This window comes from Pagrus pagrus, assembly GCF_965226575.1.
Source record: "Pagrus pagrus genome assembly, chromosome: 24".
Lineage (NCBI taxonomy): Eukaryota > Metazoa > Chordata > Actinopteri > Spariformes > Sparidae > Pagrus > Pagrus pagrus.
In genome coordinates this window covers 15390512-15415850 of record NC_140206.1, presented here as the reverse complement: position 1 = coordinate 15415850, position 25339 = coordinate 15390512, and the positions used below count along the sequence as shown (strand labels likewise).

Below are 25339 nucleotides of genomic sequence, written 5' to 3'. Positions count from 1 at the left end.
ACTGGCGTCAAGCTCGACCCAAGACGTAAACTTCCGCCGAGGCGTTTCAACATAAAAGCCTCGTTTTCAAAAACACATGCATAATATCCTTAAACAAATACAGCAATTGTTCTTCTACGCATAGCCATATAAGTGTGCCTTTATTAACCAGTAGTGGAAGAAGTACTCAGATCTTTAACTTAAGTTGAGATAGAAGAAGAATCTTTATTTATGGCACATATACAATATACAACATGGTGAAACTGGCACTCTATACTATACTGTAATAATATATTAATACTCTATTATCAGTAGTGTCTGCAAAATTGCACTTATTAATAATTATTCAACAAAATATGCTTAAATGACCAAAAGTAAAAGTACTCAGTATGCACAATAGCCAATTGGCTTGGTGTTTTGTATGTTATATTATTGAAATACAATTGATGATGTATTTACACGTAAGCATTACTTACCGGTATATCAATTTTTGATTGTAATTAGTGCAACCAACCTGAATCTGTAAATCAGTTAGAAATTAAAGCTCTAGGATAAATGTAGTGGAGTATAAAGTAGCTCAGTAGTGCCTCAAAATTTTATTTAAGTACAATACTTAAATGTAAGAGTAGAATTACGTGTGTGAATGTTGTTAGTCTTCTACAAATTCTCAATTATAGCACATTGTTCTGTATAAAAACACAATGAACACACATGTTTGGGATATGGCTCATGCAATTTGTGTCAGCCAGCTTTCTATAAAATAAACGGAATTGAAGTGATTTTTCATAGATTTTGTTGTTTTGATGGCCTACAAGTCAAATCTACCTTCCAAGTATATATTTTATGTTGAAAGTACAACAGCTTGATTTCCGCTTTCCTCCTGCCCTCTCCGCTCTGACTTGACGCAGCCTCGATTGAGAACCGCACAAACACAGGAAGCCGGTCGCCTTCACGCAGAAAGAAAAGGGCTGGGCCTCGAAGCATAAAGCGTGGACACGGAGGTGATCTGTGATGCACCCTGCACACAGTCTCTCCTCACCACCTGCACACCGCCCTGCGTGTTTTCATATATACAGTCACACCAGCAGGAGGGCCGCCCAGACAAATACAGGCAGACAGGAGGATAGGACCCCCCCCTCCTCCTCTCCCCTCCGCACAGCATCCTCATGGACATGCGCATGTTCGACTTCACTGTCAATATTGGTAATCATGGGTGTGGCAAGTGAGCAATCTGAGAAGTGATGTTGGGTATGTTATTGCACTGGTTTCCCAAAGTGGAGTCTAGGGAGCAGCATGGCACAGAAGGAACAAATAAAATCACTTCATTATACTGGCTTATGATGTGAGAGGCTTCTCTTCAAATAGTGTTAAAAAGATCCAAAAATGTTTCTAGTTTCAGTATTTTGCCAGGGATGTTTTGCATCACTCTCTGTGAAGATTTTTGATAATTACAGCAGACTAGTCTCCAGCCTCAGCTTCCCACCAATCAATGTATAGGATGCCGAATTCTTAAGGGAACCCAAACATTTAAATTGAGTCATTATCTATTCACCACCATCCCGATGGAAAGTCGTGTGAAGTTTCGTGGTCCACAAAACATTTTTGGAGCCTCACAGCCAGACAGTGTTGTAGCAACAAAAGTAGATGGGGGCTTGTTTTAAAACGTTAAAAACAACAGGAAAAAAAAGAAACATAAAATGGGTCCATACAGCTCGTCCAGTGTATTCCAAGTCTCTGGAAGCCCTGAGATCACAAACGATTTGACTTTTTTAAGCCTAAATCTTATTGTAGCTGCAAAGCTATTAAGTGTCTGCGTCTGAGAGCTTGACCGTGAATCGAGGGTGTAAGTAACGCATTTTCAAATCAATTGGGGATCTCAGGGCTTAGTTTAGCAGCTACAACAAGATATCGGATTACGCTGGATGAGCTGTACTAAACCAATTCATGTTTTTTTTTTAAAGGTTCAAAACGAGTCCCCATCTACTTTAGTTGTTTAGGAGAATACTGCAACATAGCTGCTGTGAAGCTCCAGAAATGTTTTGTGGACTATGAAACTTCACCTGGCTTTCCATCAGCATGGGGATGAGTAGATAAGGACTGAATATGAATTTTTTAATGAACTTACCCTTTAAAGTCAGTAGTGCACCCAATGGTGCCACTTAAAACCACAGTCACCTCATTGATCTAAGTTAATTTCTGCACTTTCTTTTGGTATCGTTGAATACCATGTTTATGAATTAGTATATGGTGGAAATGCACTATATTCTGCAGTGGTCACATAAACAGAGGGCTTTTTGAAACCCAGTCACTCCCCAGACAACAGCCGTGCAGGATATATGTTCAGCTGCAGTGTTTCTGTTATTTATCACCGCTCTCAAACAGAAAGAGCTAATCTTTTGCTTAAACAAACTTCTACCCAACATTCAAACGACAGGACAGGACGAACCAGTCAGACAGGATGAGAGGTAACCTGGCAGAGGGCAGACAGACGCACACGAGCATCCAACACAAAGCCTTACTTGAGGCACTAAGTGTAATACTTGAGACACTTAACTAACGCTTAAGCTCTGTTAATCAACTTAAATCCATCCGCCATAATGTAAGCTTATACAGATGACCATGATAATGTAATTCCTGGTCCACCCCGCACTGTCTTGAGATGTTTGTTGCCGACACGTGGCTGTGAAGTCATTATTTTGCCCTTATTAATATGGTTCAAGTGTCAATTGTGATGACATTTATCAGCTAGCTCCACAGGGAGTGTTGCCTCATCACTAAGCAGAGGTATTTTGAATGTTTTACTGCCACCTTGTGGATATTTGATATTATTGCAGCATCATAGACAGCACATTTAAGCTGATCACAACAGGATGTGACATACAGTAGGTTTATTGCACCTTTTCAGCGCTCACATTGATTTGTTTGGGCTGCTTTTTTGTTGTCTATTCATCTGTTAACTATTTTCTTAATCAATTAGCTGTTTGGGGTATAAAATGTCAGGAAATGGTGCAAAATGTATGTTTCCCAAACCCTAAGAAGACGCCCTCAAATGCCTTGTTTTGTCCATAAAGCCAAGATATTCATTTTACTGTCATAGAGGAAAGAAACCAGATAATACTATATATTTTATACATATATATATATATATATATATTATTTTAAGGCCATATCGCCCTATGTTCAGCTTCTCAATTTTGAGTAGGGGTGTCACGACTCTCCAAATCAACGATTCAAGTTGGATTTTCAATTTTAACGTCACAGTTGGATTAATTTTATATTTCTTTTTTTAGCACTACTGATTTTTGTTGTTTTAGCCTGATAGCAAACCATCAAAATAAATATCGTAATAATTAAAAATAAAGTATATAAATGCCCAGCCCTAACCGACAGCTAATCAAGCGGTTGTTGCAGCTCTAGTGCAAACTCACACATATACACCAACACTTTTCTACTAGCAAAGATGAAAGATTGAAGCCTTTATGAATCATGTATTCTCTCTGCTAACAAAAAGCAGCAAATTAAGAGCACTTTTTTTTTTTCACATGGAACTTTATTACTAACTAGCGTTGCTCTTGTATTATGACCACCTGTCCAAAAGGTCACCAGGTGGGTGCATGGAGGCAGTACCGTCTTACAATTGAGACACTGTTCGCACCACCAGTCAGCAGGTTAATATTATAAATAGCAACATGTAATACAAATGTTGAGTCGCAAGTCATGTTAAGAACATTTACACAGTACGTCTCTGATAGAAAAATGACCCTTCAAAATACAGTGCCAGTTTCCTTCATTGTCCCAGTGCAGTGAACAGCTAAATAAACGCATTCAAAAGCATTTGATACCTCTTGTCAGTTTAAGTAAAGGCAGAGCAACCGGAACAATGGCTACAATATGGATCGGGGCATGACCAAGGGTGTCGTTTCAGTTTTCATTTTTGATGCTATTTCATGACATTTGAAGAGTAATTTACTGTCTTACGAGACATTAATATGTCCTGCATAAAGCCAAAATGTTAAAAAATGTAAAAAGTTACCACTGATGTGTAGCTCGTAAAAACACCAATGAAAACCATCATTTTCCAATCAGTTCCTATTATATTCTTCTTCTTCACTCTCCTTGTCCAAAAATTTGAGCATCCCTGATACAGATGGTCCTCGCCTACATCTAGTATGACAGCAAGGAGTACAGAAAAGACACTACATGTCGAAACGTGTAGCATTGTCCACAGCCTTCCTCGACAGGATGAATCATTAAACTGATGATCCATACAGTGCAGTATTATAGCTACATTACAGGTTAACGGGCCTGTATCCCTGGCGTTACGGAGTATACCTCGGACAGACGAGGATAATTAAGTCATAAACATTAAATATAAAGATGACAAATGTGTCTCAATTTGAAGTGTACCTGTATTCGATCTTTATATTGACCTTTTTGCCCACACAAAATGGTAAACTGCTGCTTCTATCACCTCTGAATCTCATTATGCGACTGTGTGGCCCGCACTGACGTACCATCTTCTTGCAGCAACATTTTCAGTCTCCCTTCAGCGTATGGTGACACTATAGATAAACTGCACGCTTACAGCTCCTCTCTTATAAATAGTGTTAATAGGCAGCGCCTTTCAGTCAAATACATAACAGTGAGCAATCTACTGCATACCAGCCTTTTAGGGCATTTCAGTCAGCTACGATACACCTCTGTGTCAGTCAAAGATGTTGAGAGGATTTTATATGAAAACGGGTCTTTTAGTCAGTGTTAATCATTTTAGTTCAGTAGAAAGTCTGGGCTCGGGTAACCAAACAGGTGGAAGTCGCCCTGGTAGCGTGCGTAGAGACGCCTGATGTCCCGCTTGCTGATGCCTGAGAAGTAGTGCTCCACCTTGGTCCTGTTGTAGCGGGTGATGCCTGGAGGAATGGCCGGGTACGACACCAGCCGATCGATGCCGGCTGCTTTGAGGATGTACGGGGCGTCCTGCTCCAGTGTTTCATGGTGGCCCACGGCGCTGTAGTGTATCTCGCATGGTGCGCACAAGTCCGCGTAAGTCACCCAGTGAATGATGTGCTCGCCGAATTGCCGGTCCATGCGGCGACGCCCTTCCACGTCGCCCAAGTAACGGACAAAGTCTTCAAAGTGCAGGCCCGAGGCGGAGTGGTCGCTGTCACGATGGCTCTTTCGATACTTACGGATGATGGCTGGAGCGATGTCGTGCTTGTACCACGGCTCAAAGCGCGGGTTCTTCACAAACTTGTCCTTGAATGCAGAAATCAGGCGCTCGAAGGGGTCTCTCACGATGAAGAACTTGAAGTAAGTGCTTAATCTGTTGGGACACAAAAGTTAATGAGAAAACAGTTGTAAAGGATGAAGATATTGTCTTGCAATAGAGCTGCAAGGATTGGTCAATTAATGAGTCAGTTGAAAGAAAATTCGTTTTTCAGCCAACATGGCTTAGTGTTTGGACTGTTGGTTGGACAAAAGAAGCAATTTGAAAACATCAGTTTGGGCTCTGGAAAACTGAGATGAACATTTCTTATAATTTTTTGACATTTTATAAACCAAACAATTAATTGTGAAAATAACTGACGGATTAAGATCCTGGCCACACAGGTATTTCTTAAAACAAAGCTTTTTCTATGCATTTTGGTCTTTTTTTAAAACACACCTGAGCAGCGTTCAAGTTCACTGAAAAGCTGACCTTTTGGAAAACTCCTTCCAGGGTGAAATATTTAGAAACTTTGTTTTCATATTTTCACATCAAGACGGACAGAAACAGAGATTTTTGGAAACTATGACGACCAGGTTTGCTTCCTAACTGGGCCTTACCAGCGTATGTAGCATCACTGGCAAAAGTAAAGTCGGATTATGTGTAATGATATTGTGGAGTATCAACTTTGTACATTGGCAGAATGGATGTTAAATAGTCCACTTTAGAGGGACATAAACAGACATTTGAACACAATTATGGAAAAGAGAGAGAGAAAAATGGCAGCTGACAATGTTTTAATAAAATGGTATTATCCAGGTGGATTCAGTGAAGAGCAGTCACATTTCACTGCCTCAAAAAACGCTCATCTGGACGGGGATCGTTTTTGTTTTAAACCCCTACTTTCAAAAATACCTGTGTACATGTGGGATTAGGCCCATTTGAAAATTAAATTAATCATTATTTGCAGCCCTGCCAGCCAAAAGTTGTTGCTTTATCAGCAATTGTCATCCAGCCAACAGTCTACATTTATCAGAGCAACTCTATACCAACCTGTGAGTAATTTCCTGCGGCGTAAGTGAGGAGAGACGGGGCAGGCCGTTCTTCTCATGATCATGAACAAGGTTTTCTGGGATCTCCTCCACTGTGGGGAATGCTCCTGCCAATGTTAATAACAGAAGTCATCAACTGAGTTTACTGATTAAACAAAAAGAAGCTGAGTCAATACTACGACATCAGGTTTCACAAAAGGGTTCATTAGATAATTAGAAGACTGATGTCATGCTTGGCCCGTGTGAGTATGGCCGAATCACAAATGGTATTCATCAGCTACTCCTTATCAGTACAGTCAACATGAGCAATGTCCCACACTTACCATTGAGCACAATGAGGACCTTCTTCCACTGTGTGTTTCCCACTTTAGGCGTCTGGCAGAACAAGATCTTGTGTTTGTCGCAGACAAATATGCGGTCCAGGACAAACTTGCTGATGGAAACGTGAGTCAAGTTCCTGAGGCTGCTGTTCTTGCATACAGTCGAGAGCAAGTCGATTCGCCTCTCAGCAACAGACTGCCAGTCTGACACTGTTGGTACGACTGAAGGCTGAAACACACACACAACACTCGTGTGAATGATAGCTTAGTTTTTCATCTGACTGAAGGTTTCATGTTGAGTCAGGGGTGGATGACAGCTAGTAATAAACTGCATTAGTCACCTGATCTGATGGCTTTGGAGCTGGTTTTCCTGGGTTGGAAACCGAAATGGGTTTAACCACCTTGGTTCCTGGCACTGTCCAACTCTGACCACCAGCCCTCTCGCCATAGTCTGCAAATACATATTAAGAGTGGGCTGATCACGTGAACCCCTACAACTGTCCGCCTTTCTCTAACAACATGAGAACTGACAGCTTACCATCCACAGCTCTGAAGCTGATGAACTTGCTGACGAACATCAGGATGAGCAGCACCCAGCCGCAAGCCCCAAGGAGCAGCCAGTGGTGCCGCATCGCTTCGCCCATCAGCCGACGGCCATGGAAACAGTGTGCGGCGCTCCCACCTGGACACACAGACAGCTGACTGAAGACTGTACTGGACGAGCTAGCTGTTAGCTTAAATATTTGCTGACTACACTGTATCTAACATTAACTACCGTGTTACGTTGATTACAAAAGCAAAATATCACCTAGCTAAACTACTGTAATACCTAACTAAGCTAGCATTATCAGCGTGTTAAGTTAATATCGCGTTATGAGTTAGCTGGAGAGGTGTCATTGATTAGCTACTGAGTGGATGTTGCATATGGATAGCTACCAACAACTAGCATTAACGTATCCAAATAACTGGAATAAGCTAGCTCGCTAGCTGGTCAGTTAGTTAGCCAACCAGCTAGCCACACCTGTGTCCACCAGACAGTGAGTAGCCATGAAGAAGACAACTTCAGCAGTGCTAACGTTAATATTTCCAGTTGAAGTCAATTCAATACGTGGCAACCCGCACAGCACCAGAGCAGCTCCGTGTCTTACCTTGTTGTTTAGTTACAGCTAATTTACAGCTGGACAAACTCTGGAGGAAATGTTGGACGATGCCATCGCGTCTATCCTGCTGCTGCCTCCCTGTTCCTCACAACATCCGACTGCTCGTAAATAAGTAGCGCCCCCTGGTGACAGCACTGCAGCACCGCATGTTTACAGGGACACCCACCGTAAGTTTGTATTAGGCCTCTCCAGCTGTTTTAATTTATAGTGATGATACCATCAAAAAACCGATTATAAAGATGCTCCGTGCAGCCAGGATAATTCAGACTGCAGATATAGTGACTCTAATAAGAAAAATGTCCATATGTTCATTTTAATTAGTCAATCCCACACAGGTTTGAGTTTGTCGTGTAAATGTCAGTTGTTTGTGGGCTGCACCATTTAAAAGTGTTATAACTGCACTTTTTTCCCCCTTTAAATAATGTGCTTGAGGATCAGATGCAATCCTTTCATTTTGTAATCAGAAGTTCAACAGTATGTCCAGATATAATGGGTCAAATGCACCTCATGCTTGTTGTGGTGCAACCAAGTACCATCCATTACAAAATTTTACAATTTTCCACGATTCTAACATTTCAATGAGCTGGCAAAGCTGCCATCCCATTTGTGTAAAAAATAATAATATATTATGAATAATAATTAGGTACCAAGATAGCACCATCATGGTCAGAGAGAACATTCTAATACAATATTTATTTGCCATAGAAAGAGACAAGGTCTGCCTGCCTTCCTGAAACACTTCCACCTGAAATGGTGGAAGCAGTAATTTAGTCTCAACAAGCATGTCATTACAAACTATCTGTTTGCAGGGAATGTGGCTACATTTAGAATTAATCAGACTGGTGAAGAGCAAGTTTGCTCCAAACATTAATACTTGGGTGCATTGACTAATTTAAGCATTGGAGCCCTGCAGTGTGCAACCTGTGTTTCATATACAATCCTCTGCAATTATAGACATGAATCTAAATTCAAGATTTGTAAAATATGACATTCAGTTAAGTGCAGAGAAAGAAATAAAGACACAAGACGGAGGTCATTTTATTTCATTTATTCCACTCGCAGAGGGAACAAATTTAGTTTTCATCAACATTGACTGTCTGCAGACCTGTAGGAGAAAGAGGGAAAGAATTAGTGAAATGTCTTTATTGCTTCAGTGGGTGAATGACAACATGAGTGAGTGCCATATTTACCTTTGCAAGTGGTGACAGGAACGTATGTGACCAGGGTGTACAGTTTGTTGGGAGAGTCCTCGTCCTCATTACGCTTCCTTGACAGGCGTACGCGCATCCTGTATGGCACGTTCCTGCACAACAGATAACGTCAAGGTTACCATTTTTACTAAATGCAAGCCGTTGGATATGGTTCCACATCTGTGCATTAACCAGTAGATTCGTTATGGCTCCGACTTTATGTACATGTCGGAGTTTGTGTCAAAATATTTATACACTTTAATAGCGCTGCAATGATTCGTACATCAACTAATTGATCAAGAAGCAAAAAATGAATTAATCCCTGACTATTTTGATAATCAATTGTTTCAGTCATTTGTCCACACAAAAATGTCAAGCATTTGCTGGCTCCAGCTTCTTAAGTTTAAGGATTTGCTGCTTTTGTTTGTCATTTTCTTAGTAAATTAAGAGTCTTTGGGTTCTGAACCTTTGGTTAGACAAAAGAAGCAACCTGAAGACATCCCTTTCGGCTCTGGGAAATTGTCACTAATCGGTTTATATTTTAAAGACTAGGCAATAAATCGATTATGAAAATATAGTTGCAGCCTTACATATCCTATTTTTAGAGTAAAGTAATGAAAACAGGATATCCAGTATATGCAGACAGCTGGGTAGCTGGTATCACTCATTAAAAGGATCTGTCACTTAGTCCTTCGACCATCAGCACAGAATTCACAATAGTCACCAAGGATTTAGACATTAATTCCAAGCATACGGCTACAAATGGTTTGTTTCTCAGTTACTTTTTTTTTGTACAAGCTGAGGGTACAATTTCTCAAACCACACGTTGGAGCTTCATGTGGCACAGACATTACTATAGCACAGTCACTGCTTAAATCAGATTGTCTACAGCTACACTTGGAGAGGCGGGTTAATGTAGGAATATGGATTAGATAGAATAAGGTTAATCTACATTTTTGTCAACGGGTTATGTGACAGTATTAAGTGAAAAACAAAACAGTATTAGGCTTCAAGACTTTAACATCAAGATGTGGACTTTCACACAGAAGAACTTGACTCATCTTATTACATTTTAAAAGAATCAGTTTTAAAGACCTTAAGTACCGGCATGCAACCTTAAAAATCATGTGATTCTAACTGACAGTGCTACACACTTTAAGCAACAGCTTACATCGTGTATAAAGGGAAAAACTATAGTTCAATCAATGACTACTACAAAAATAGGCAAATTTTTGCTGTATTATGTCATCTCAAAGAAACTCTGCACAAGCCATGCCCTTTCCACTCTCCTTAAAGTAGCATAAGCAGGACAATCAAGAACATCACTCAGTCCATGTTGGCTGTGTGCTTTTCCTCATGTGTGGTACTAACAGTGCATCATCTCACCTCACACCCTTGCTCCACACTGCCTTGTTGAGGCGAGTGTCAATGCGGACATCAGGAGTTCCCATCTCCTTCACGGCGAACTTGCGGATCTCCTTGATGGCGCGGGGAGCCCTTTTCTTGAAACCACTGCAGGGAGGAGACAACAGCGTTAATGATACAGAATGCAACAACTCCAAAACTGATCATTATTTTGCCATTTATCACACAATACTGAAAACGTGTTGGTATTAGCTTTATGCACATTAAAGTTTATACTACTCTGTCCCTTAAGGGACTACTCAGGTTGCTCTGAAACACTTAACTTATGATGCCAGCTATGCTAGCAGCACTGCTAGCAACAGTTTTTAGCATTGAAAACACTTATAAACACCATCATATACCCACATAAGTCAGGTATGCAACTTAATTAGAAGGCATGAGCAATAACGGAACAAGTTAATTAAAAGCCTATAACGCCGTCTTTAAATAAAACAGTTGTCCCTGAATCAGGCATGTCCAGAGCCGTCAGTGTCCGTGCAGTACTTACATGCCATGGATGCGCTTGTGGATGTTGATGGTGTACTCTCTGGTCACAACCTCGTTGATGGCTGAACGCCCCTTCTTTTTCTCTCCTTTCTTGTTGGGGGCCATCTAATAACAACAAACGTGCATTACTGCTTGAGCATATTTCTTATCGTTACATTTCCACTTCACATGTTAACTTCGGAAAAATAAACACCACCAGCTTCTTTGCTAGCAGGAACAAGGCACATTTTCGGATACACTCACGCCTAACGTTAGCACAAAGCTGGCTTGCTATAACATAATTCAACGCAAGCTAGCCTGCGGACTAAACGACAGGATAAATTGAACGTTAAAACAGCACTTCAGTCTAGTACTAGTGCTTTAGGTTATAAGCTATGTCACTGTATGTCTTTCTCGCTCAGGCAAAATGTGAGCACCCAACAGCCGGGCAATATGCAGCCCATCGCTTGAGTCAACGCTACCATTCTCCGCTTTTAACTTTAACATCTTTAAAGATGTTCAAACGCATCAAAAACCTCAGATTAACGACAATGGAACACTATTATAAATGTATTGGTCATGTATGGTGTCAATTGTGGCTTTAATATCGCGGGATGGCGTTAGATTGTAGAAATATAATTCCCGTAAAAAATACTCACTTCGGCTCGTAGTTGAGACGGAAGTCGGAAGGACGGATCTAAAGCACAGGATTGTGGGTAAAGGAAACCGGTCCGTTTTATATGATGTTCGTCAACAACAAGTGTACGACTACTGGTTCCTCTTGTTATTACCTTGCCTTGTTCAACACACTCGCACTGTTAATATGTGTACTGGTGAAGAGGACAGTGCGTGAGCTGAAAGAAATGTAAAATGAAATACACTCCCGACAAACTGGCTATTTAATATAATTTAGTGTACTTTTAGAACGATTATGATATGATTGGGACTCAGTGAGATGTATGCCTCTGTCAGTTTCTTTTGTTTAACATTATGTACTATGCAGTAATTAGTTTTTCTTTTGATCGAGCATGTCAGCTGCCTAAAAGGTGATATTTTTGTGATTAAGATAATATGTAGGATGGGGCACTGCACTTGTATGACATATGAAAAATATATTAACTCTTCGAACCAGTGTAGGACAGAACACAAGAGACATCCACCATTCACAGTATATGTATTTTTTTATTTTGTGTATTAGGAGATGGTGTTCAACCTGCAATCAGACCCCTAGGGCCTCATTTATAAAACAGACTTACAATGACTTGAACAGAAAACCATGTTTAAATAGTTATTTATAAAACCTTACTTTAACTTGGAAATGATCTTATCTCTAAGCAAAGTCTAGACTTGACTTAAGAGATCTTCCTGCTGGTTATGTAGGGATATATGGGACAGATGCATCCAAGCCCATGGTAGACTTTGAATGAGCTTGAATGAGCCATTCATTTAAGTTGATTTGAGATTTATAGATCACAGGTGTGTAAGTTACAAACGGGTTTCTTAGAACCTGCTGAAGCGAGGTTTTTTGTTTTATGTATCGAACTTAAGCACACTGCTGGAAATAGTCTTGAGGCTATGTGTAGGTAAAATTCTGAGAACACTTTTATAAATGAGGCCCCTGCTCTATTTTTTGTAAGTCTTTCTCAAACAATATCTACAGCAGTGTATCACTGCCATGCCAGAAAAACAAAGCACTGTCATGTTATAACGTAAAGTTTGTTATAATAAGATGTTTTCGTTATTAGATATTTACATATGATTACATCATAAAACTTATTGTTTATATAACATTTCATGTTATAACCTGATAACATATTGTTATAACAGAAAGGCGTTGCATTATAACTTAAGTTATATTGTCAAAACATGAAACGTTTCACGTTATATCACATGAAAATACCTTTTTGATGTGGAAGTATGTTATGTGAATCACTGTCATAAGTTATCAAGATGAAACTTTCAGTGCTATAACAAGATAAATATCATTGTACAATTATATTTCATAATAATTTGAAAACATCGTTATAACAATAAACTTTTCACTTTGTAACGTGATACTGATAATTTTTTCTCTTTCTGACATGGCAGCAATAAGCATTACTTAAAAAATTGTTATTTTAAAGTTATTTGACAAATTTGCTGGACGTAGCACCATAATTCTTAATGAAGATTCATTCATAACAGGCAACAACCCTAAAATGGGTGTGGTTCTGTGTCATCACTTAACCTCAAAATGCAAAAGAGTGGCTATCCTCATAGATCTTGTTAATTTAATATGATAATCTAGCGCTACATTTGAAGTCCTCCAGGTTCCAAGTCGTCCTTATTTGACAAAATGCCTTTTCTTTTTAAAAATGTCATTCTAAATTTATTTTACAGTAAAAAAACAAAATAAAAATACAGCGTTAAACCAGATATCATTATTTGCACATCTCAAAATTGAGTTGGAAAAAATAAATATGTAGTAAGAAAAGTGTTTTTCCAACAACATAGAGTTGTGGTCTGACTAAAAGATGGCGGCTACATCAGAGCCCAATCTCTTCATGTCTGTAATGTCACTTAGATTTCAAGTCACAGTTGCATGGGTGGGAGGAGGCATCATGTTGAATCCAGGGCTCTAAGATAACAGCCTTCCCCGTTCTTATTAAGTTCTTTAAACTGGTCAGTGCACCACTGACGCTGGTTTGTCCATTGATTTTGTGTCCGAGCACAATCTGCTCTTTTCAAGTGTCAACTGCTGGACTAAGAGTGTTGATATAACCACATCCCAGAGGTTCAGTTTATCCACTTGTACCAGTCTTTTATTGTGACTCTGGACGGTCAACCACTGGAACACAAACGTGATGTGAGGTTGAAATTAATTATCTTTTCAGGCATTTTTTTATCTAAGCAGCCTAGTGTCTTTTCCTATTGCGAACATTTTGGCTCCTTTTTGGATGGTGTTGGCTGGGGAGTTCCACATGGCAGTGTTGGAGATCTGGTACTCTGCAGTCTACAGTGTGCTCTGCACTCACTTCAGTTCATTTCAGGGAGACATTGCCAAACCATTCAAAACAAATACATCAAGCAATAATGTTTCCAATGACTGACAGATGTAACAAATTACATTCAATAAAAGGAATAGTTTGGCAGTGCTTATTCATGAGAAACATTCAAGTCCCTGCAGGATGTTTCAGTGTCGTTGGTCGGTAACACTCTGCCGCAAATGCTACAGATTTGCTCAGCAGATATTCTGCGATATGGTGTAAACAAAACGGCAAGAATATCATCAGGAGTCACATTATCAGAAGGCTGAATGGTCACTTCATACAAAGCAAAAGACCCGTTACAAAAAGTAACATCTAACCATTTAATGCACAGTTGTAGAAACCAAATGCACAGTATATGAAAACAAAACATTAAACTTGGTTAGGCAGGTGAAACAGACAATTAAAAGCTGCTCTAAAACATCGTAATGCAGAAAAAAAACATGGTCATTTTAGTTGCGTTTGAAGTTTCTTGTACATGGTTCATTACATACCTCCATAGGCTAGAATGTCCAGTAGTCTATGGCACAGCACTTGCAGATCCAAAATATGTAAAGCATCACTGAGTAAGATTCACAATGTTGCCGTTTTTCTTTATTCTCATGACTAAAAAGGCTAGGTATGTAATGACATGGGACAGAGTCTGGGGAAGAAGAAGGAAGGGCTTAGAAGTGTTCACTTTCATGTGTTTTTGTCTGAATAAACCCATTTCTTTCAGGACACACACACCTCAGGCTGCGCAGTGCTGAGCTTACTACTACTACTACTGCTAGCAGCTGCAGCCACGTCGGCTGCTGGTGCTGACCCACCGTCAGACCTTTCTGGGCCTGAGGCCTGACCGGCCATGGTCCTCCTGAAGAGACGCATGCTCATCTGTAGCAGCTCGTTGTCTACCACAGGCGGAACGGGGTACTGCTTGGTGAGGCCCTGAGGAAGGAGAAGTAGATTTAAACCTCTCTCTTTCACATCTAAATGATGTCCAGAGAAAGCCAAGATTGGCAAAAAGTAATTGCAGTGTTCAATTCATCATCCTGACAGTGATTAGACGACATCTACCTTGTCATTTTTTAGCAGCTGCCGGCGTATGGCGAAGTCTCTGCGGGCACACAGGGCCTTGCAGCAGGGCCCGAGGTTGCTCAGTAACCCTGCCCTCTCCACCCGCCTGTTGAGGGCTGCCATATTTAGAGCTCCCAGATCATGCTCGAACAGCTTTTCAGCATCTGGCAGGAGAGAGTAGAGAGTATTTAAGGATAGATCACACAAAACAGACTTAACTCTTTCTAAATTCGAAAAACAAGAACAAAGTGTACAGTAATGGCAGGTATCATGATCCCCATGACGTTCAAAATGACTTGTTTTGCTGATTCAAACAATGTTATCATGTTACCAATTTAAAATAAACGAAAGAAAAAAGGGCAAGCGTTGATGTTATAAAGGCAAGAAGAAAAAAATCACTACTTTCAAAGAACAGTGAGTGAATTGCAAATGTTTGTGACAAATACAAGTACAGGTTTCAGACAGCTTTTCAAAGCGCTTTTCAAGTAACCCAAACCATCTTTATCATCACTTCTACATTGATACAACTACAACTATAACTGCAATTGCCAAATTGCTGTCATGTATGTTGTCACTTTGTTTATTTTACCAGCTGTTTATATTAACTCTGATTGTATGTTATGATCATGGTTATTTTGACACCAAGTAAACAAATATGTTTAAAATATTAGAATATTTTTGGTTTACATGAGTGATTGTGCTGATGACACATCATGATGGAAAACAAACATTTTATATCAGAATTCAAGCATATTCCTCACCCTGAAAACATTACGGTTATAATCAAGCAAACTTTCAAGACTTTGCACAAACCCTGAATCAAAAATTTTAGGGTTCCATGATGTCAAAATTCACCTTTGGGGTCATCCAGCTCAGACTTGCACACCTCTTTGACCTGCTCCAGGAGCTCAGGCCCAGCAAGTCGCTTGGAGATGCCCGCCCTAAGAAGCACGGCTCCCGGGGTGAACCGGAGCAATGCTGCCCCTGCTGCCCGCGGTTCCTGCTTCTGCTTGGGCATCAGGCTGGACCAGTCCACATCGATCACATCCAGAGGTCCTGTCGGCACATAGATTAGGGGGTTAATTTTAAAAAGGAAACACCTGTTTCTTAACAATCTTTCTGATTTTATCTTTTTTACATTTAACATTTTATGCAGTTCTGGAATGAAACAATCAATCCTTCAATATAGCATTCTTCAAATTAAAAAAAAGGAATACAGAAATTAAATTCCTCTTACCTGTGATTTTCTCATCATCTTGCTGATCCTCTTTTTTCTGGCTGTCAGCCAGAATTTCATCGAGCTCATCATCACTGATTGGTTCATACTCCTCTCCAACAGATGCAATAGACTGCCCATCGTCTTCTTTCCCATCATCATCTCCTGAGAACACAAAAGTTTCGTTTATATTAATATTGGAGATTTTGAAAGAAAAATGAAACACGCTTGAAAATTGCATACAAAGTTTTCATCTTCCTACCGTCGATGCTGTCCGTCTTCTCCAGCTCCCGCGGCTCTCCCATTAGATGGTGACTGTTGCTCGGTTTCTCCGGCTCTGGAGGGCTGAAGGCTTCTCTTGGCAGCAGAGGCTCATAGTCACCCCTGTCCTGTCTCATCATATCCCCTCGCAGGTCTCCTCTGATGTCACCTCTCAGTTCCCCTCGTCCTGGAGCCCTGGGGTCGCCGTGGGGTGGTAGGTCCATCATCATCATCCTCTCCCTCTCTCGATCGCTGCCTCTGTCACCTCGGCTGTCTCTCTCCCGCTCCCTCTCTCGCTCTCTTTCCCGCTCTCGTTCATGCTGCTGGATGAGTCCTTCGGGGAGTAGGCGTTCCCTGTCCCTGATATCCCGCTCCCTCAGGAGAGGCTCGCGGCCAGGACGCATCAGTAGAGGCTCCCGTCCCCTGCTAGGCCAGTCCCTAGGTTCGGGCTCCCAGTCTCTCTGCTGTTGTAGGGGCTGTTGGAGGAGGAGTGGCTGCTGCTGCTGTTGCTGCTGCTGTGGCCTGAGGTCCTTTCGGTCTCGCTCCCGCTCAAAAGGCTCCCTATCCCTCTCCCGTTCTCGGCTGTCGTAGGAGCCGGCGCGGGACCTGGCCTGCCTCTCAGAGTCAGGAGAGCTGCGTCTGGAGCTGTGGCTGCGGGAATCCTGGCGGTCTGCAAGACAATAGTAACAGATATGAGTCAGGCTCGGAGCAGTTTACAAAATGTTAATGGTTTTGTGTTGATAGATGTTCATGTAAAGCAATGTAGCGTCGAGATGTGTGTTTATCTACCTGAGGAGGTGCTGCGGCTGGGCTCTCCTCTCCTCAACTGGTCGATTCGAGACTTCCTCTCGGCCCCTGGAGGTTCATTCACGACCGCCCTCTCTCTCTCCCGCTCTCTCTCTCGCTCTCTTTCTCTCTCCCGCTCCCTTTCTCTCTCACGTTCCCGGTCACGAGAGTTGGTGCCCTGCAGTCGGCCCCGACGGGATCGCGGACCTTGGGGGTCTTCTCTGTGGGCGGACTCGTTGGAGGGCGAACGCAGGCGTCGGGATGATGCGCGGCTCTGGTTGCTTCCCATGCTGCTACTGCGCGCCTGCTCCGGTGGAGGTTTGCGGAGCAGAGGCTGGGACATGAGGGGCTGTGGAGTGAGAGTCTGTAGCAGCATCGGAGGATCCTGGGGGATTAGAGGGGCAATGGCAGGGGGGTTGCACCGGTCCCTGTCCCTGCCCGCCCTGGGACCTGCTCTCCTTAGAGGCTCAGCAGGAGCCCTCTCAGCAGGAGCCAGGGGAGCTTGTGTTTCAATTGGTGCTGGTCGGTCTGTGACCTCCTCATCTGACCAGTCACTGAAGTTGTCCATTTTGGACAGTGGAGACGGCTCTGTGTTGACTCCAGTCCCGCGGTTATCAGGCCTCATTGAGGGTGGCGGTGTCCGTGGGCCTCTCTTTCTCTTACTATGCGGCTGATGAGCGGATGAATCCTCGTCGGACACATCCGATTCTCCTCCTCGTGACCGTTTCCTCTTTCGTTCAAGTGCCTTCTTCTTGGCTACTTTCCTGGGGGAGTATAAGGGTGGAGGTCCATCTGTAGAACTGCCAGTTGGCGGCTCGGGGTTGAAACGATCTCCTGCACCAGCCAAGGTGTTGACGGCGGCAATCTCCTCGTCTTTGCGACCCTTCTTTAAGCCCTTCCTCTGCGACTTGGTCTTCTTTTTGCCCTCCTCATGGGACTGGGAGCTAACGGTGTCTCTGTCTTCACTGGCAATGACAGGAAGCGGAGGTGGCGTGGACTCTCGCTGGTCTCTGCCTCTGCCACGGGAGTCAGCGGAGGCTTCTGTAAGGTGCTCTCCACGCCTTTCGCCCCCTCTGCTGCGTTCCACGCGTGGCTCCAGTTCCTCAAGGCGGTTGCGTACTTCCCTCTTGTCCCCGGCTCCTCTGCGCTCCTCATCCTTCCAGTGACCGGGCTTGTCATCGGACGAAAGAGTTCTTGGTGGAGAACGTAGCAAGGGCTCCTGGGGGCGCACCACCTGGCTCAGCAGACGATGCTTGTCACTACCTGCACATACACACAAAACAGTCACATAACCAGACTTTTAAAGCATAAAAGCTCCTGGACTAACAGATGAGGCCTCTTTTTGGAGGCATTTGCAATTATTAATGTGAAAGCAAAATATTATGAAAAGCAGCCCTTTGATACAATTGTCCTTAAATTTAAGGCAAAGCCAATCTGGCAGGTCAAATTAAGAAAAAAACAATCAAAACAACAAAAAAGGGTGAAAAAGAAAGTGCTTTTTATTTTAGTGTGCATTGTTCTAAAACTTATTTGACTTTTGTCTATTTCTTTTATTGGAATGCATGCAACCAAAAGACAAGAAATCAAGGTGAATTAATACCAAAGAGAAATAAAACCTAAAATGATTAACAGTGCAGTATAGGAGATGCATTCCCCATTTAATTAGGGGTGTGTGCTTTTCAGAAAGAATTTCCCTACTGTCAGATGGAGGCGGACACACTGGGCTGGGGAGGAGGGGCTGTGGGTGGAGCTTGGCCTGCCCTCGGCCAATCGGGCGCTCACTTTTATCCTCTCCACTGTTGTAGCCATCGCTGTCCGCTGGACTGAGGTCTCGCGTCGCTCGCTTGGGCGAGGGTCGGGGGCTCGGGCTGCTCTCCACCCTGGTCCTCTTACGACTGAAGGGAGAGGGAAAGAGAATTATAACAAAAAAAATGTAGAAATATCATTGTTATTATTACTACAAACAAAAATGCCTATATTTAGCATTTTTTCTGATTATTGGAATCTGTGCTGTTTTAAACCTGAATTCTGATAAAACTACTTTGGCATGTAAAGTAACCTGTAACTAAAGTGATCAAATAAATGTAGTGGAGTAATAAGTATAATTATATATAAATATATATAGTACAATATTAGCCTTCATAATGTAGTGGAATGGAAGTATAAAGTAGCACAATATGGAAATATGCAAGTAAAGTACAAGAACCTCAAAACTGTAGTTAAAGATGCAACACTTTAGAGATGTCCACCTGCTGAATTCATACTACAAATAGAGGGCAGCATATCACTGGAGTGACTGCCATTAGCTATTTAGCTCAGTTAGCAGTGCAGCTAGCAGTCTGGACTGTGAGCTCAGAGCACCAGGGGAATGTTGGTGTTTAGCATGCTAACTTCTCTGCGACACAATACATAGAAGGTGATTACATCAAAACTGTTATTTCTTTCTCATTCTGTTGATAAATTTAATTTTTGAATGTTTTCAATTAAAAATCTTACAGATTGCACCTTTAAGTACAGTCCTGCAGTAAATGTACTTACTTAGCCTTAGCCTTAGCCATGAGCAGTGATGGAATATAACTATTAGTTCTATGTCAACACATCGTCACTGGATAAAGCTAACAAGGAAGTAATATCTTGAAAGGAACAGCAGGTAGGTCAAATGAAACACATGCCTCAGCTTGCGGTCGTCCCGGTTGTCTCGAACGGACCGGTCGTCCCTGGTGTCCTCTCTCCTCTCCCGCCTCTCCTCTCGTCCTCTCTCTCGCTCCTCCCACTCCCGCTGCCTCTCCCGCTCCCGCTGCTCCCTCTCCCTCTCCCTCTCCCTCTCCCGCTCCTTCCTCTCCCTCTCCCTTTCCCTCTCTCGCTCCCTCTCCCGCTCCTCCCTCTCCCTCTCCCGCTCCTCGCGCTCCCTTTCCCTCTCTCGCTCTCTCTCCCTCTCCCGCTCCCTCTCCCTGGCGCGCTCCCTCTCGGCCTCCCTCTCCTTCTCTCGCTCCTTTTCCTTCTCCCTCTCTCGCTCCCTGTCCTTCTCCCTTTCCCTCTCTCTGTCCCTCTCCCTCTCCCTCTCTCGCTCCCGGTCGCGGGCCCTGTCGTCTCGTCTGTCTTCTGTTCTATCGTTCCTACGATCCTCCCTCCTCTCCTCCCTCTCGGACTCCTCGGATCTTCCCTGGTGTCTGTTGGGAGAGGCTGCTCTTTGATCTGGAAAAACAAAAAAAATTGATAATAAGTAACTATAATACGACTGATATTTGTTTTTGATTGGCTGTGAAGCAATCCCTTCGGCCCACCTCTCTCTCGGTTGTCTCTGCGATCCCGCTCTCCGTGCCCTCCTCTCCTGTCGTAGGAGGAGTCTCTGGCCGGCTCTCCTCTCCTCTCGACCTCGTAGCGGTCTCGGTCCAAACCCCTCTCCGAGCTTCTCTCGGTGGCGCTGCGGTCCGTGCTCCTCTCGGCGCTCCGTTCACGCACCCCGCTGCTCCGTGACTCCCAGTTGTCATGGCTGCTTTCCAGCTGGGAGCCCCGGGAGTTTCTGTTTGAGCCTGGTAGAAGAACAAATGAGAGACAGGATGACATGACACACACTGGAGAAAGGTACAGCGGTGGTATATGGTTTATATGTAATGTCAGTTCTTGCCTTTATCAGACGTTTCATTGGCACGCCCTCTCCCTCGTCCATTCCTCTCAGTTCTGTCCGTCCTGTTCTCTGTTCTTCCTTCAGCTCTCCCTCCATCTTCCCTTCCGTGACCTCTTCCGTAACTCCTATCCTCCTGAGCTGGTTCCTCCTTCCTGTGGGTGTCTGTCCTCTCCCTTTCCCTCTCCTTTTCCCGCTCCCTTTCCCTCTCCTTCTCCCGCTCCCTCTCTCGTTCCCGTTCACGGTCACGAATCTCCAGCGACTCTCGGCTGGAGCGGGTCTCAGTCCTGCTCTCTCTGGAGTCCTTCACGTCCCTGTTGTCTCTGTGGTCACGAGAGTCTCTGGTTGTTTCCCGTCCTCGTTCGCGAGCATCCCGCCGCTCGCGGGCCTCTCTGGTCTCCCTGTCATCGCGGGCGTCCCGTGAAGAGACCTGTTCGGAGTCGTAGTCCCGGTCGTCGCGGATGCTGTCCTTCTCTCGCTTGCTGCGGCTTTCTGTTAAAAAGAGAAACTCAAAGTTTAAAACCGATGCAAATAATTATATGAAATTTAATTAACAGAACAAAGAAACGGACGAGAGAAAAACACAAACAAATACAGTGATTACACAAAGTTACCATCTCTGCGCTCATGTCTACGCTCCTGGGCAGGCGGACTCCGCTCTCTTTCACCACGGCTCCTCTCGCGGCCCCTCGAGTGCCGCCGGCTAGGGCTCGACCGGTCGGATCGGCGGTGGGGCGAGGAGGCTTCGTGGGAGGCGGGAGGTGATCGGGAGCGCCGGGAGCTCGGAGGGGAGGGGGCGGAGGCCTGGGCTGCTGTGCTCCGGTGATAGGCGGGAGAGGATGAGCGACGCCGACGAGGAGACGGAGAGTGCCGCTGGGCAGAGGAACCCGAGTGGGATGAAGGGGAGTGGTGCCGGGGAGGCGTGGGGGTGCGCTGGCGCCGTGGGGGAGAGGGAGACCTGCAGTGACAAAGGAGGGTTATTATCCTGTATTCTCTGATTAAACTCTACTGATATGAGGAGGCATCATGCACATGTGTTAACCTGCGAGGAGGGGAGGCCAGTGCAGGGGCCTTATGGGACAAAGCTTTAGGCGAGGTGGATTTCTTCCTAGCGGAGGGAGAAGCGCCCCGAGAAGGTGATGACACGCTACCAGAACGCTCCTCTGAGGTGACTGACCGCTTGGCCTTGTGTGAACTGTCTGATCGGTCCCTATAAACAACACACGTTCAAAAGGATGCGCGTTAAAGACTGAAGAGAAATGATAAGAGTTGTCAGATACACCATTAAGACTGTCATCATAATGGCGATAGCTCATGTACACATATTGTGCGATGTTGTTATCTAGACAGTACATTTTAAACCCACGTTACGTCCACACTGTACCTGCGTTTTTCCTTCTTCTCCTTGTGTTTTTCTGTATCTCGCCCCCGATCTTTGCCCTCCTTCTGCTTCTCCTCAGACTTCTCCTTGTTTTTGTGCTTGCCTTTGTGTTTCTTCCCCATCACAGGAAGGTCCAGAGGGACGGGCGGAGGAGGACTGGGGGTACGGGGCCCCTTCTTCTTACTGTGGCCCCCTTTAGAAGACCTGGTTAGAAGAGGAAAGAAAACATCTGTTAATATGTATATTAATAATTATATAATTCTAAGACTCTTTTTTACTGTAGATGTGTGAAGATGATTGCATCACAACATCAGTGCAATTAATTTTGAGGGAACTTATGGAAAAAATAGCAATGCATTTAGAATAAAGACAACATCCTTTTCCTCCAGGTTCATCCAAACATGTTATGCATCAAATTTGGGGAAATGTGTTCAAAAAATGGCGGAAAAAGGTGTTTTGATACATCCCAAAAAAAAGTGCATATAATACATACATATAGTTGTGTTTCCTGCACACAATCAGTCCTAACTTTCCACCAGATGTCACTGAAGTCTAATGAGATTAAAAAACAAGCCCAGTCCCAGGCTCCTACCTGGCAGATTCTGAAACAGGCGAGGACACGACCGCCTTCTTCTCTTTCTTCCCAGAGCCTGGGCCTTTGGTTGCACTTTTGTGTTTTGGGGATCCACTTGACTTCCTGGATGAGGGTGAATCTTTACTGCTTAACTCCTCTGGGGAGGCCTGAGGGACAGAAGATGACAGATCAGACTGAAATTCAAGTCAGATGCTAAAAACAGCTACTTGAGCAAAGGTAGCAGTGGCACAAATACTAAACTAGTGACTTACCTTTGACATGGCAGTGGCTCTTGTTTTGATGGGGGCCTCATCTTTCTTAATAACAATTTCCTCCCTCTTTTCCAAGTTCTCTTGCTCCAGTTTCATCAGCTCGCGTTGAATCTTCTGGCGCTTCATCTCTAAGGATAACTCGTAGTCGTAGTCACCGATATCTGAGTCTTAAAGTCAAACAAACACAAATTTGTCAAGTCAATATTAATGTTCTTTAGTTCATTTCAAATAACATGAAATGGAAACCATCTGTAGCATGAACTAATGCTTTGACTTGAGCAAAAGGAGCTATCGAACCTTCACGATTGGCTTCCCACTCTGTGGGCTCTTCTTCACTGGCTGGGGTGCGCTCTTTTGTGATCTTTATATCCTCCTTTTCCCTGCGTCGGCCTCTGGAGGAGTCTCTCTGCTGTAGATGGACACACACAGAGAAGTTAGAATGATACCCACAATGAGCTTTGAACAATGTGCTTGTTCAGTGTTCAATCCAGGCTACTCAAGTTGCCGTTACAGGTTTAAGACATAATATTTCAGATTATATGTCAAAATTAACTTCAGATTCAGGGTCAGCGGTGCCACCAAAGTCTTTATTTTAAAAAAATCAGCCATCATTACTTCAAACATGTAGAGACTAAAGGAGCAGATAACTCACTCTCACCTTGGGGGATGTGGGCTCGTCTAGGTCTCGCTTCAGGTTTTCTGGGTCAACATCCTGTCTTTTATTCTTCATCCTCTCCCGCAGATCACCTGTGGGTCTCTCGGCTGACCTGCTCCGTTAAGACGTTCAGAGATACACACAAGAAGCAACGTGTCAATAAAGAAAAACAGCAGCAGCGTTTTAAAGGAATCATGTGTCCCAAAACTGGAATGTCATACCTAAAATATCACACAGAAACTCTGATTCCCAAACTAAATTAAAGCAAGCCATCTTACCGACTAAAGCTAAATCCTTTGCCTCGTGGCTGAGTTCCATGTGTGTAGCGACAAGTGTTGCCGTAACTGCAATTACCTGTCTTCAGCCAGTTTCTACAATGACTCTGAAAGACACAAACGTACACGTCCGATCAGATGAAGGCACATCCAGTAAAGAGACCATATGAGCATTTTAGGTCATACATACATCAGCAGCATTACTCCCAGTACTGGGGCCGAGTCTTTCGAATACACTGGGCCGGCGGGAGGGGGCGGCGGGGTTGCTGGTGCTGCTGGTCGTGGTGCTGCTGCTGCTGCTGTCAGATATGGTTTTTGAATTCTCCACTGTTACCTTCCGCCTGATCTTGGACATTCTGCAGGACTGGACATATGACAGAGAATGCTTAGTTTAATATCTGCGAGTTATCATTTGTATCAATGCAAATACACACACTAAGACTTGAGTTGAAATGTAAATGAAGTACTGATCAGAACTTTCTCCTCAGTTGTATGACTACACTGCATTCATTCATTCATTCCATTGGGTCTGATCATTATAATATAGCAACTTTTCAAAAAGTTTTTCAATTCTACACTCGCCTACTAGCATGTTTAGTTCTCCTCTGGGTAGAGACACATCCAAAACATAGATGCATGCAATCGGCCTGTTGTTATCCGTGCAGCTGCTCGGCGCTTACTTCCAGCGAGCAGTCTTGCGTGCTAGCTCGAGGCTAGCTAAAGTTCCGAGCCAACTTCGCGACTTTAAAGCCATTATTTAAGTAGTTTGCATTCGCAGGCGTGTGTGTGAGATTCAAATGTCAAGTCGGTCACTGGCTGACGTCAATTATTTTGTGCACGCCTCATGCTGGAAACAACAAGCGAACGGAGGCTAATGCTAAAGTTAGTTAACCAAAGAGCTAATGACTTCATGTTGTATCTCAGCGCGGGGCCTTCAAGACATCTTCCCCGGCGTGCCTGCTAGTTAACGCGAACACAAAGAGACGTCTTACCCAAGATATAAATTCGGCGTCGCATCTACTTTAGTCCAGTGAGTGGATTCAGCACTTGTAGAAATAACAAGGCTTATTCTATAAAATCAAAGGCAGAAACTGCCCGGAGTGCCTTCATATTGGCGGAGGGGTGCGCATCATATGCCGTGTTCTTCTTCTCTTGTTTATTGAGGTAGTTTGCACTCCACTGCCATCTACCGGACATCCGCTGCACGCTTTTATTTTCCAGAGCTTCTCGTGCTGTAGCAAAACTTATTGATGAAAGCCCTTTATCCGATGAAAGCCTTATATAATAGTCGTGTTGGTAGTGATAACAGTGTTCAGTATTTATTTGGTTGTTTGAAAATGTCTTTGCTCGCCAGGCGCTATATTGAAAGTTTAAACCGGAAGTGTCATTATTCTATTGTGTCTGCCTTGATAAGGGCT

General features: G+C 43.5%; 3 protein-coding genes across 4 annotated transcripts; all 3 read right to left on the bottom strand.

Annotated features, from left to right (window-relative positions):
• Positions 1–3200: 3200 nt before the first annotated feature.
• chst10 (carbohydrate sulfotransferase 10) lies at positions 3201–7805 on the bottom strand. The gene is made up of 6 exons (XM_084347097.1): positions 7703–7805; positions 7093–7236; positions 6896–7005; positions 6558–6783; positions 6236–6341; positions 3201–5299 (listed from the first exon to the last, which is right to left on the bottom strand). The coding sequence occupies exons 2-6, from the start codon at positions 7196–7198 to the stop codon at positions 4747–4749; spliced, it is 1101 nt and encodes a 366-aa protein (XP_084203223.1). The 5' UTR covers positions 7199–7236; positions 7703–7805; the 3' UTR covers positions 3201–4746.
• A 942-nt stretch (positions 7806–8747) lies between these two features.
• Positions 8748–11561, bottom strand: rpl31 (ribosomal protein L31). Of its 2 annotated transcripts, none has more exons than XM_084346834.1 (5): positions 11454–11561; positions 10817–10920; positions 10291–10416; positions 8905–9017; positions 8748–8819 (listed from the first exon to the last, which is right to left on the bottom strand). In XM_084346834.1, exons 2-5 carry the CDS (start codon positions 10918–10920, stop codon positions 8788–8790), a joined length of 375 nt encoding a protein of 124 aa, XP_084202960.1. In that variant the 5' UTR covers positions 11454–11561; the 3' UTR covers positions 8748–8787. The 2 variants fall into 2 exon arrangements, with proteins under 2 accessions (XP_084202960.1, XP_084202961.1); XM_084346835.1 differs by lacking the exon at positions 11454–11561 and adding an exon at positions 11143–11249.
• Positions 11562–14129: 2568 nt separating this feature from the next.
• Positions 14130–25046, bottom strand: zc3h13 (zinc finger CCCH-type containing 13). The gene is made up of 20 exons (XM_084346924.1): positions 24914–25046; positions 24112–24285; positions 23925–24028; positions 23644–23758; positions 23289–23400; positions 22992–23158; positions 22738–22886; positions 22149–22349; positions 21807–21974; positions 21379–21722; positions 20768–21256; positions 20424–20672; positions 19812–20334; positions 18838–19034; positions 17143–18402; positions 16355–17023; positions 16114–16257; positions 15732–15932; positions 14877–15040; positions 14130–14747 (listed from the first exon to the last, which is right to left on the bottom strand). The coding sequence occupies exons 2-20, from the start codon at positions 24274–24276 to the stop codon at positions 14535–14537; spliced, it is 5634 nt and encodes a 1877-aa protein (XP_084203050.1). The 5' UTR covers positions 24277–24285; positions 24914–25046; the 3' UTR covers positions 14130–14534.
• Between the last annotated feature and the right edge of the window lie 293 nt (positions 25047–25339).